Source organism: Elephantulus edwardii, unplaced genomic scaffold, assembly GCF_000299155.1.
Source record: "Elephantulus edwardii isolate Elephantulus edwardi_28Jun2011 unplaced genomic scaffold, EleEdw1.0 scaffold00146, whole genome shotgun sequence".
NCBI lineage: Eukaryota > Metazoa > Chordata > Mammalia > Macroscelidea > Macroscelididae > Elephantulus > Elephantulus edwardii.
Window position 1 is genome coordinate 6,070,349 of NW_006399896.1, and position 13,405 is coordinate 6,083,753.

A 13,405-nucleotide genomic window follows, 5' to 3' on the forward strand; every position below is an offset into this window, starting at 1 on the left:
CACTCTTCCTGAATGACACCTTTGACATCCTCCCACAACTCATCTGGTCTTCGCTCATTAGTGTTCAAGGCCTCAAACCTGTTCGTACAAATTTATCTTGAAGATTTATGCAACTAACATGCTCATTAGAGACAAGGATGATGGAACTTCATCTCATTGACTTTGGGCATATTTTCAGGAGGAACAAGTCCTTCATGAGAGACATCTTTCTTTTTAATTATTATTATTATTTTTTGTGTGTGTACCGTCAAATCGGATCTGACTGGTACAGGAGGAGATTGTCCCTCCTTCTCCAGCAGAGGATCTGGTGGTTTCGAACCGCACACCTCTAGGATTGCAGTGCAGCTTCTTGACACTAGGCCACCAGAGCTCCCTCATGAGAGACATCTTGCTGAGAAGGTAGCAAGCCAGTGAGAAAGAGGAAAGCCCTCATGAGACGACTGACAGTTGTCTTGAACAGAACAGAGATCATGAGGATGGGACAAGACAGGGCAGAGTTAAAATCTGTTGTTCATAGGATTGCTGTCAGTTATAGTTAACTTGATAGCACCTAACAACAACACTGAATACAGAAAATAAGATCTTCCAAAGATTCAGGAGACCCAACTGTACAATCCAGGTGGGAGAAGATTCTTTTTTTTTTTTTTCTGTGAGAGAAACTTGTATTTAGAATTAAAATTAGAATTAGCCAGTTGAACTCAGTTTAGATGATCGCAATTTTGTGGGCAACATCCAAAGCATCATAGTCAGTAGCAAGTTGAACATAGGCCTTCTTTTCTCCATCAGGCCTAATCAAAGTGTTGACCTTAGCCGCATCAATGTCATAGAGCTTCTTTACAGCTTGTTTGATTTGGTGCTTGTTGGTCTTGACATCCACAATGAACACAAGTGTGTTATCTTCTGTCTTCTTCATGGCTGACTCAGTGATCAGGGAAAACTTGATGATGGCATAGTGGTCAAGCTTGTTTCTCCTGGATGCGCTCTTTCAGGGGTATTTGGGCTGCCTTCAGATTCTCAGTGTCTTAGGTCGCTGGAAGGTGGGTGACATGCGGATCTTTTTTTTTTTTTGGCTGTGGAAATCCTTCAGGACTGCCTTCTTGCTCTTTAATGCCTTTGCTCTGGCTTCAGGTTTGGGAGGGGCAAGGGCTTCTTTCTTCCCTTTTGGCACCATCTTCGTAGGAAGGCAGAAGAGTCTTAAATATAATTGAAAACTAAAATCATTAGAGTTATTTCATTAAGTAATGTAACTGTATATAGTCTCTTTCCAATGAAATTTTAATGTCTGGAACACAGGTAAACTAATCCACAAATCTCAACAACAATGACAAAAACACTTAATAAAGAAATGAGTTAGAAAAAAAAAGAACATGCAGAAATGGAAAGTTTCTAAAAATCAGAAAAGAATGGAAGAGATGAGATGAGATCATAAAACTCAGAAAGGAGAAATGTCCCATGGCTGACCAAAGAAGAGGCAGAATAGATGGTAGGCCTGCTCACACTTTTTTGTGTCCACAGAAGCATACACATGATATGCTCAACTGTACACTCATGTGAATGCCTGTGCCTCCACCGAACAGAAGATTAAAACATGGAAAAAGGTCAACCCAATGGCTCCGGAGAATAGGAAATGAGGTGAAGGCAAAACCAGAACAGAAAACATAAAAAAGGAAAGAAAGGCCAATTGCATTTAGGAACACAGACCCCCAACACTTAAGAGAAGTATTTAACCCACCAGGCTGAGTGACCAAACAGAAACACACCACAATCAACACCAGAGTAGTGTGTTTCTAAGGGAACACAGAAATCTCCTGAGTGCCCTGAGCACTCCACTCCCCATGGTCCTCACTGCGGTGTGGACGGCTGCTTGAGGCAGTCGCCTGACCTTTACCTCCAGCATGCAGGCCAGGAAACAGTGACCAACAGGACCAGGGCCATCCCTGGCCTGGCCTGACCTGGCTCAGGCCTATTCTCCATCCTCTACTCCTTTCTGCAGGCTTCTCCATTCCAATTCCCACAACATCACCTACACAGGCACTGGCCCCAGGAAAGAGGCTGCCTCTCAGACCTTAGCCACTTGCCCATACTCCCCCTACCACTCAGAAACCCCACCCTACTCCTCATCCACCCTGCTTCCCACTCCCCCTACCTCTCAACCACCCCTCCCGCACTCCCCCTATGCCTAGCCCACCCCACTCCCACTCCTTCTACTTCCTCCCCTTTTCTGAGGGCCCTGGCCTTTGCTATCCTCACTCTTCCAGGTCAGAAAACAGCCCCAGGGGGCTCCTCCCAGGGCCTGTGACACAGTTGTTGGTAACCAAACACTCCTATCACATTCTTTCAGGGGAGGAAGGGCCTGTTTCTTTAATAACATAACTGTTCTAATAAATCTATCTTTGCTTTTTACCTTCAAAACCAAAAAGACAACATTTTGAAAGAATGATTTTTCTGGGCTTTAAGACTTAGGATCTTGGTCTTAGGAGATCTACCAAGTTCATGTTTGGCATCCTAGTCTGTTGAGCGGTATCTGGGAAGTATGAAAACAGCTATATATAATTATTGGTCTATATTTGGATTGGCAAAAGAACAAACAAGTATGTCCTGGAGAAAGTGCAACCAGGGTGATCCTTGGTGAAGCAAGTATGGTGAATCTTCATCTCTCATACTTTGTTGTTAGGGGGGTCCAGTCCTTAGAAAAGGACATCATGCTTGGAAAGGTCAGTGTAAGAGAGTAAAACCCTCAATAGATAGACTGACACAGTAACTATGACAATGTGTTCATGTGTGTCAGAGATGGTGAGGATTGTGCAGGATAGGGCAGGGTTCAGGTGTGTTGTTCATAAGGTGGCTAGGAGTCAGTGTTGACTCAGCTGCACAACTACAACTCATCAGGGGGTCTAGTTGTGCTGCCAACGCAAAGTCAGTTGGTTCGAATCCACCAGGTAGTCCCTGGAAGATGGGCAAGCAGAATGAGTTGTTTTAGGGTTTTTTGTGACTCATCAGAAACAAAAAGGAAGCCAATGTGTCAGAGAAGAAACCCATCTAACAGCTGACATTACTACCCTGATGTGACTTATCTACCCTGAGACTAGACAGTACCTGGCTGCCAGGTTCAGAACGGGGCCAAACTACAGGGACCCTAATAGAATGGGAGGGACACATAGAACACAACTCAAATTCTTAAAAAGTCCAACTGAGTCATGAGGACTTGCTGAGACTTCTGCCCTAAAGTATACTTCAAACATTAAGCCCAAACTCCCAAGAACACCTTTCAGCAAAATAACAGACTGGCACATAAAACAAAGGATGTATTTCCATAAGTATGGTGTTCTCCACTGAAAAACCATCTACACAACCACAGATCAAAGGAGCACACCACACCACACTACTGACCACACATGGGTCTGGCAGGACAGTCCTCCTGGCTAGCTCATGAAATAATTGTAGACATGTACACAGATGAGCCATCAGGGGTCAAAGCTATGTAAGTTTCTTAATCATAAGCAGACACCCTGACAGACGAAGTGCTGGTCCTGGCACCCTGGGAGTACAGGGTTGAGGGCATCAAGGTCTTTATTCCCAAGAGAGAAAGACCAGTGGCTGCCCCATAGGTGGCTGCTTGTAAGCTTTGAAGACCCCTGTTGCCACTCAGCAAAGCAGGGTGTAGAGCATTGTCTTGTGGCCCATGTTATGTCATTTGACCTTGATGGATAGGTGATTGCTGCAATGGGCTCTTGTATGTCAGGAAGTGTGAGGATGGTGCAGGATAGAACAGGTTCAGATCTTTTGTTTATAGGGTCGCTGTGAGTCGTACTAGATTCAACAGCACCTAACAACAACACACAAGGTGAATAAAAGACCAATTTGATTTAATAAATTCACTTAGCTCACAATTAAAAATTAGAGAGGTAGCATTTGTCCTGGATAAAGCTCAGAAGGTAATAAAGGACAGAAGGGTGACAAGAGGAGATTAGCAGAGGGAGGGAGGAAGACGTGCTGTTATAATCTGGGGACAAACTCAACATTCCACACCAGGGGTGTTTGCTCTGCAAACTTTTACTTAATGCACAACCAGAAATTAGAGGTAAAGAGAAACACTCAAATGAAACCATCAATGATTATCCTAAAGCAAAGATGAGAATACAAGGGAGTAGAAAACTAGAGGACAATCTGAAGATGTCACGAATGCCACTGAACAATTTTTAATCTATAAATTTGACGGTAGGAGCTGTCAAATAGGAACCTTAATTTACCGTGTAACCTTCTCACTGGAAACACAGTAAATGTTATTTTAACCCACCAAACCTAGTCAGCTGACCCTACCCCTGTGTCCAGTCAACTGTTAGCAGGTTGAAGGCCCTCACCCTTGGGAATACTCCTCACCTCCACCATCTGCCCGTGCATCTCCCTGCATTGAGCAGCTGCAGTATGACATGATTCCTTGCCCCAAAGCCTTTCTGCTCTGAACCCAACTCCCAAGATATGGGACCCCCAGGGCAGAGCCACAGTGCCTCAGGACCTCCTTGCCCACTTGCCCGCCCACCCAAAGTGCCACTCACAACTGAGACTTGTTGCTATTGGGCCCCGAGTTGGCCATGCTGAGGATCCCCCGGCCTGAGTGTGAGAGGTTGGAGCGGAATTCATCCCGGAAAGGCTTCCCCCAGCACGACACTCCACCTGGCAAGGAATAGGGCACGGCATCTTGTTAAGCCTCCACGGATGTCTGCCCCACACAGGCCACTTCTAGGTCACTCCGCCTGCTGGCATCAGCTCACCAGTCATCATGTCCCCCTTCTAACGACTGGTGTGGGTGCACTACATAGCCTTTTAAGCAACCTTGCTCCCTCTGGTATTAAGGGCTTCCCCCCCTTAGGGGTTAAGAAGTAGCAGAGGAGAGGTGGAACAGCTCACACACCTCTCACACTCTGACTTGTCTCAAGGGAACTCAAAAGAATGAATGATGGATTAGCACTTACTGGGTGCTGGGCACCCATCACAGAGCCCCATCTCCACCCAGCCCCTGCACCCACATCGGGAGGCATCAATTTTAGGGTGCAGCCCAAGAACAAGCCTTAAATTAGGGTTCTGCCACAGGTTTTTACTACTCCTGTAGGGTGTTGGTCATAGACGGAGCTAGGCTTGAGAGGCAACGGGGGACCAGCAGAGTCTGGCTTCTGGGCCCAGGTCCCTGAATGGCTCCTTTGAGTCTTCCTGGACAGCAATGTGCCCATGGAGGCAACTGTTCCTCAGCCTGCCTCATAGCCTGGCCATCAACTGGCTGTCCTGATTGAACCAGGGGCTCCTCCTCTGTCACACAGGGCATACCCACCATCTGGAGGATAGCATTTAGACAGCTGGGGGGATGCTGGGCTGCCTCAGAAATTCCTGAGAAGAGCTAGGAGGTCTCAGGCCCATCAGATGGGTAGCAGGAATGGCTCTATACTGGTTCAAAGGGCCATCTCAGAAGGAGTCCCTCTCTGTAGAGTGGACCCTCATACTGCCCCACCTCAAACAGGCTTCAGAGTGGACCCTCACACTGCTCCCACCTTAAACAGGCCTGCTATCTGCAGAATGGACCCTCACACTACCCCCACCTCAAGTCCTGTGCTACAGGAAAGGCCTGCCACAGTCTAGAGCCTGAGCTGGGTGCTGTAGTGAGTCTGAACAAGGCAATGCTACATGCACGATCTGCATGGGGCACCTTGCCTTTGCCCTATGTGCCAGATGGGGCAGCCAGTGCCACTGAGGGAACAGGGCCAACACTAGGACCTACCTGTACCAGTGCCAGTGGGGTCACCTCCTTGGATCTACAGGAAGAACACATTCACCAGCAAATGCCCTCTGCACAATGAAGTTCCTGACCACCCTTCCCAGTAACCCACTTCTCATTTCCATCATGTTCCCTCCTCAGGGCTATGTCCCATACCCAAGACTGTCCCTTACCCCTGGGCTGCCCCTCACCCAGCCACCTTAACCCCAGGGCTGCCCTTCACCCAGTCCCTACCCCAGGGCTGCTCCCCACATCCATGCACTCATGATCTAAACCAGTGCTGCATGTGTCGCATAGGACCAAAGTTCAGGCTTTTGATGAGGACACTAGGCAGTCACTGGGCTCCCTGGGCAGTCCTCTAGGCCTTGCTCTCAGAGTGTCTTGGTCTGGGTGACCCTGGGGGATGGGAGACCCAGCACAGGCCCCTCTAGGGCCCAGCACATCTGCAGCCATGAGGACTGCTCTACTCACCACAAAGTTCCGGATGGACCTGTGGAAGATGGTACCATCGTAGTAGTTCGTCTTGCACAGGCGGATGAAGTTCTCACAGGTCTTTGGAGTCTGCAAAACAACCAGGTAAGGCTGCAAGGCCCGGGGAAGTTGGAAGGGGGCCAAGTGTTCCTTCCCTCTCAGCATGCAGTGGGAAATGCCCACAGGAGGCCCACAGCACCCAAATGGTTAAGACGGGCCAGGAGCTCGGGAATAGAGCAGCTTAGGAACGGTAGCACTAGAGAGAGACGATGAGAGGGCCGTCACAGGCACCCACATGGATGTGTGCAAAGGAAACACCCAAACGCCAGCATGCCCAGTGTTCCCTGATCACAACAGGCAGTGTGCTACACACACACACACACACACACACACACACACACACGTCCATGTTCTATCAACACCATGACCACCGATGGCCCAGAGCTCCGCATAGTGGGTGGCTATACACACCCCCACCCCCATGGTGTATCAACACTATGACCCTAATGGCCCAGAGCCTTGCACAGTGGGTGCCTGACCTTCCTGGTACACGGCCCATGCTCACCAGGTCACAGTGCAGCTCCAGGTTCAGGCAGCCCTTGTTGGTGTGCAGCCGCACGTAACCTTTCTTCTTCACAAACTGGTACCTCAGGACATCCTCATCGATGGCAGCTGCAAACAGAAGGTCTGAGCTCCGGGCTTCCCGCTACCCAGGGCTATGGCAGGACCAGGCCTCAAACAGGTAAGATCAGGATCAGTATGCACTTAGTGAAGCCCAGGGGACAGATTCCCAGACAGACAGACAAGTTCAGCAGCAGCAGCCTGCTAGGGCCTGAGAAGAGGCCCTTTAGTCCTGGACAGGCTTTGCTGGGCATGTCAGAATAGGACAGGGCAAATGTACAGGATCAGTGAGCCCAGCAGTTAAAGGCTCCTGGACAAGGCTACAAAGTGGGGAGCCGTGTGGGGGAGTGCAGACAGTAAGCTCCACATTAGGGCTAGAAAGAGGGGAGCAGTGGGATGGGGCACAGGTAGTAAGCTCCTGGATAAGGCTGAAAAAGTGGGGACCAGTGTGGAGGAGCATAGGCAGTAAGCTCCTGGATAGGGCTGAAAAGTATGGAGCAGTGTCGGGAGTGCATGCAGTAAGCTCCTGAATAAGGCTGGAAAGTGGGAAACAATGTGGGGGAATGCAGGCAGCAGGGAACATAAGAGGAAGGGTGCTTGGGGATGAGGCCGAAGGCAACTTCAGGGCTGGCCGGTCACATGCAGGGACATGACCTGGAGACAAGGGCCCCTAAGGGCACAGAGGGCTGGTTCTAGGCCACGTCAGACACAAAACCCATGTTTTAAGAAGGCTGACATGGTATGGCATAGGGAGGGGGGCAGCTACCTGCTTCATGGGTCGTCTCTGGGACCATGGCAGTAGAGGTGAAGGATGCACTGACCTTCCCAGTAGAGTAATGGGCCTATGGGAAAGAGTCCAGTCACCATGAGCCAGCTGGGGGCCAGCCCACAAGAGAAGGCCCTCAGCGTGAACTAGTGTTGGTTCTAGGCTGGCTCAGCACCTCCTGAGGAAGGTTCCCTCCCTGAGTCCTTCCACCAACTCACAGCATTCAGCTTGTCCACCTTCTTCTTCTCAGGGGCCTTCATGGTGGCAGCCAGAACTTCATCCCCTTTGAACTCCTTGTAGAGCTCATGCAGAGTCTCCCGGGTCTCAGTGTTTGTGTTTTTCAGATAGTAAGACGGATCTTGTTTGGCCTTTTCTTCATCTACAAAACAGCACGGTGGTCCTGAGCCATCGCGCCTGGGGGACATCATCCAAAAGTCTACCATTGACAGGGGTGCCATGGGGCTCAGCTGGGCAGCAACGCTGGGTAGGCCCCTCACAGCTGTGACCTCACTGGGAGACCTCATGGCTGGTTGCAGTTCTAGTGTGCAGTGAAGATGACCTGTTCTTCATATTGATCTGTGTGTTCTTTCTACCGTATGGTTTGCCCTTGTCATTTGAGAAGCCATTGTCATTTAAAGTATTAAGTGTTCAAAATCCTTCTGGACATAGGAGGGCCCAACCCCAAACATTCTGGAGTGGGGCTCGCTTGCTTGGCTCTGAAGGCTTTTTATATAACACTCCATGGAGATCAGCCGCCCCGCAACCTGAAGTGTTGGTTCAGGCAGTACAGCCCACTGACTCCAGCACCGGAAGCTGAACCTTGTTCTGGAAAGCTGGAGCCGTCAGTTAAAGTCTGAAGTAGGCTTGATCTTCCAGCTCCCAAGACACCAATCCTCTCTCCCTGCTCAGCACCTCTGTACATACCTGGGTCTGTCACCTTCATATTGTTCTTCACGTGATAGAAGTTGGAGACATTAAATTTATCCAGATTGGTGGGATCCTGCAGCAGAGAGGAAGGAAGCACAGCAGAGTGAGCCCCGAGTACGCTGTGGGCAGGCCCTGCTGGCTGAACCAGAGCAGGTGGCAAAAAGCAGGCAGGGGATGGAGGAAGCTGATGCCCTGAGGCTGCCCTGGGTGTAAGGAGTACCAAGAGCCAGGTGCAGGGTGAGAAATGGAAGGATGGTGGATGAGAAGAGATGGTGGCATAGGCCAGCAGGCTTCATCTCAAACATGTCCTTTCTCCTGGAACAAGTGGATTAGCAGCCTCTGAAATCTGGTAGCCGCAGGATGAAGGGACACGGGCAGTATAAAGAACCACCTCCAGGGCTGCTGCACAATGTCCCAGTCCCCACTTCTTCCCTGGCCACTGGGAAGATACTTCAGTAGATGGCCTCTGGCCATGAAGTCGAAGACTCCACCTTACTTCACAGCAAAGAACCTGGCTGATCATCATGCAGAAGGGACAAACCACAGAGGGGACTGGCCTTGACCATTATGCTGGCCCAGCCAATGGGCCTCCAGATGCCTCTGTTCACCATGGAACTTGTTCACACCCTATGGACACCCACAGACTCATCCTGGCCTGAATGCAGGGCACACGAGTTGGCCAGAGGAGGGCCAGGCCTGCCATGTGGCCTTTCTGACACCCTGAGGAAGTTCTTGGAAGAGATGGCCCTGGCACAGGATTGGGTAGGAGTGCATGTGGGGAGAAGGGAGTGGAGGGGGGTAGGAGAACACAGCTGATCAAAGGCCTGCTATGACCAAGAGTGCAGGGCAGGCATAGCCCATGGATGGAGCCTGGTATGTCCCTCACCCTGAGAGAAGTGGGGAGGACACTTGCCTGAAGGGTGATGATGTCCTGCCGGGAGAACGGCTCATCTGTCAGCAAGTCGCGGAAGTTCTTTGCCTTGATGTTCAGCTGTTCCACTGCCTAAGGCCAGGAGGAGGCCTGCATCACGGGGCTGCCCCAGACTCGGCTGCTGGGCTGTGGCCCTGAAGCATCACTCCTGCATGTGTGGTCAACCCCAGCCCAGGGCACATGTAGAGGGGCTGGGAGACACCTTCAGGGCACTTGTCTCAACAGCTGCTCATCAGCCAGACATGGGGCCCACAACCTGGGCCAAACCCACCTCAAAGGCATACACGTTGCCAGTTGTCCTGATGGCTACAATGTGGCTATTGTTGGTGAACACTGTGAACAGCACCGGACAGTGGTATTCACCTAGGGAGGAAGCAGAGTCAGTCTATGGCTCTCATTCTGGGTATCCACAAGGAACTCAGGAATTGTGATGAACAGTGCTACAGGAAAGGCAGGGAATAGTTTGGCCAAGGCCCAAGGCAGAACTCCCGTGCCCACATCACTAGAGCAGAGTGCCAGTGGGGACAGCCAACTGTTTAAGTCATCCCACACAAACTGGTGGTGAATTCCTATTCATCTGCAAAATCTATCCCTACAGACCCTTTCTGGAGTCTGTCCTCAGACAAGCCAGGAGATCTCCATTCCTGATCTCTACCTTCTGAAGTTCTGCCTTCCAGCAGCCTGTTCTATAATACTCTACCTCTAACACTCACTTGGACTAGCAGAAGTCTGCCAGTTCTTCCTATAAAACATGCCTGCCCCTATCACCTCCCTGACCCTGGATCACATAATAACCTGCTATTTGCTCTTCCTATTTTGGCCCTGCAGTTAGGGACTCTGTGAAAATACTAGGTCCAAGCAAATAAAAATAAGAGGGAGAAGAAAGAATGTTACAAATTTAAAATGCATAAGACTTTTACAAATTAAGACACTCATATGTATCCACCACACCACACAAATGTATGTGGACTTAGTTTAAATTCTGATTTGAAAGCTAAAAATGTGATTCTGAACATCTGACTACTGACTAATTGATAGTAAGATATCATTATTTATTTTGGTTTTGATTTTAAGAGTCACCAGTGAGTGCAAAATGACCACTGCAGAGCTGTGAACAAAAAGGCTGGGCTCCATCCAGAGACATCTTAGAAAATCAAGAGGGGAAGAACTCACTGGCAAGCTACAAGAAAGGATGAGAAAAAAAGTAAACCTTACATTACAATATGAAGAATCCTTTGGCAAAATATTAAAAGATGCAGGCAGTAGCAAAAAGATGATGGAAGGAAAACATAGAGTCAGTGTACAAAAAAGCAGTTGGTAGAAATTGATCAATTGATCACATGATCAAGGGCCAACTGTACTTAAAGGAAGAAATCTACACTGCACTGAAGCCAGGGGTGAAAATAAGACTCCAGGCTTTTTATTGGTATAATTTCAAGTTAGGTATTTCAACAAACTCCTACAGCCCTGGACATGCTCACTAGTCTGTGCCAACAAACTTGGAAGACAGCTACCTGCCAACTGACTAGAAGAGATTTGTATTTGTGCCCATTTTTTTTTTTAAAAAAAAGCAAGCTATCCAACAGAATGTGGAAATTATCAATCTCAATAATTTCATTTTCAAGCAAATCTTGCTGAAGATAATTTAAAACAACTGAAGCAAGTACATAAACAAAGAACTGTCAGAAATTTAGGCTGGACTCAGAAAGACCACAGAATGAAGGGTATCAATGATGTCCAAGGGATCGTGGCTGAAAGCAGAGAATAGCAGAAAGATGTCTGTGTTTTATTTGACAGTGTGGATTATAAAAAAAATCATAGATAACACTGAGAAGAACGGGAATCCCAGAATACAGGAGTCATCTGAACAGAACAAAGGGCTACTACATGATTTAAAACCAAAAAGATATGAGTAAAAGTTGTACCCTTTCACTATTCCTAATTAATATGTATGCTGAGAAAATAATTTGAGAAGCTAAACTATATGAAGAATAATGTGGCAGTAAGACTAGAGGGGGGAAAAAAGATCAGAGGAAGTTTCACCTATAATCTTTACATTATGCAGATGATACACACTGCCTGCAAAAAAAGTGAAGAGACCTTTAAGTGTTTACTGAAGGAAGAAGAAAGTGTAGTATTCAGCACAGATTATACTTTCATCATAGAGAAAACAAAAATCTTCCCAAACAGACCAAGAAACATCCTGATAAATAGAAAAAAGCTGGCATTGTCAAGGTCTTCACTTTACTTGAATCCACAATGAAAGCCATGGTATCAGCAATCAAGAAATCAAAAAAGACTACTTTTTAGTTAAAGGCGCTACAGAGACAAGAGACAAACAGGAGAAGGTGCCACATTGAGCCAAAAAGCTGGAAGAAAGACGAATCTCCCTTCAGGACTGGCAAAACCAAGAGGCAAGAGGTGATAAGAGCCATCCTCTGGGATGAACCCCCTGAATAGTCTCCTGGGACAAGAACATGAGTGTTTGCGCTTTAATGCCCCCCCCAGGGAGGTGATTCTGTTACAATGGCACCAGGACAGTCGAGCTAAGACCACTCACCTTCATTGTTCTTTGCAAATTTTAGCTCAATCAGGGACTTTCTGTCTAGTTTCTGGAAAAAAAAAGAATAGCACAGAATGATATGGTATAGATTAATGATAATTAACACAGATTTAATAAACAACAGTAACAGCCAAGTGACAGGTGTGAAATATCGAGGCAGTAAGCCTGAGCAGAAGAGAGAGATCTAAAGATTCTTGGGACAGCTAGTCCTCTGCAGCTATAAACCAAGAGTGGTGCTGAGGAACCATAGCATAGCTTAACCCAGGCTAAGGGAGTCCCAGAGAAGGTCACATAGGGTCGTGGCTAACAGTCCCTGCCCCAAGAGAGAACAGGTTTGTAAATATACAGAGTACAGCTCTATACACAGGAATGCCCCTGAGTAAGAGGGTGAGGCTGCAGCCAAGGTAGATGTTCTACACTCAAAGTCTAAATTATTCTGGGGTAAATATGGATTACTTCTGAAATGAAAAAAACAAGAACATTTCTCAAGCAGGGTGGTGGGGTCTCCTGAACACATAAAAAAATGTTAAAAAGTGGGAAAAGAGAATAAATACCCCACTGTGCTAAGTGGTTTTAAGGTGGGAGCCTCCAGTGACCTTGTGGTAAGGAGCTATGCTGCAATCCCAAAGGTAAGTGGTTTTGAAAGATGGGAAATCTCTCTCTTTGCCAGTTAGTGCCTCTAACCTCTAAAAACCTGGTGGAGGGTCAGCTATAGTCAGTTCTGACTCAACTGCACACAACAACTACCTGTCTGTGGTCCTTCCGAGAGACCACATCTACAGATTGTCATCATGGCCAGAATGGTCCACTGGTGGATGTGGTGAGATGGCTGGAGGACACAGAGGATTACTGAACCCTACTCTCGCCTATACACCCACAGACCCCAGCTGGTGCTATTTCTGGCCCACTCACAACCTTTAGTGTGTATGTGTGGCTCCCATCCTTGCTCTCCTCTCTGACCTCCACCCAAGCCTCAGCTCCATGGCCCTCAGGACCCAGCCACACCTGAGGCCACTCCCTGAAAGATTAGGCCCTGGCTGCCCAAATCGCTCCTCACAGGGGACTGCATTCTAATTTCTCTCTCTGCAGATCTGGCACATCCACCAAGCAACCCTCAGCAATGACAATGTCAGGGACAAGAAGCACCAGAGAAAGATGTGCAGCATCGTTTAGGAGGTTCCACAATGGAGCTGCTGCATCTCAGCAGGTGTGCCATCCCACTCTGCCAGTCAGAAAGCTCTCTAAGTTGAGGTAGGCTGATGCCAGCCTCCCAGTTGAGTCCCTACTCACCAGCACACACTCTCAAGTATGGCCTGCAAATCCTAGGACTTCAAAGTTATTTCTCTAGAGTCATAGACA

General features: G+C 48.2%; 1 protein-coding gene across 1 annotated transcript in view; it reads right to left on the minus strand.

The window, feature by feature from the left end:
- The window catches only part of LOC102847641 (peptidyl-prolyl cis-trans isomerase-like 2-like), a 61,263-nt gene that overhangs the window by 6,251 nt on the left and 41,607 nt on the right, over window positions 1–13,405 (minus strand). The window contains exons 6-15 of the mRNA XM_006894604.1: window positions 12,044–12,095; window positions 9,755–9,846; window positions 9,466–9,555; window positions 8,550–8,625; window positions 7,844–8,004; window positions 7,626–7,701; window positions 6,804–6,910; window positions 6,239–6,328; window positions 5,771–5,804; window positions 4,557–4,674 (exon numbers count right to left, since the gene is read on the minus strand). Coding sequence (XP_006894666.1) covers window positions 4,557–4,674; window positions 5,771–5,804; window positions 6,239–6,328; window positions 6,804–6,910; window positions 7,626–7,701; window positions 7,844–8,004; window positions 8,550–8,625; window positions 9,466–9,555; window positions 9,755–9,846; window positions 12,044–12,095 — 896 coding nt within the window. The remainder of the gene's footprint in view (window positions 1–4,556; window positions 4,675–5,770; window positions 5,805–6,238; window positions 6,329–6,803; window positions 6,911–7,625; window positions 7,702–7,843; window positions 8,005–8,549; window positions 8,626–9,465; window positions 9,556–9,754; window positions 9,847–12,043; window positions 12,096–13,405) is intronic.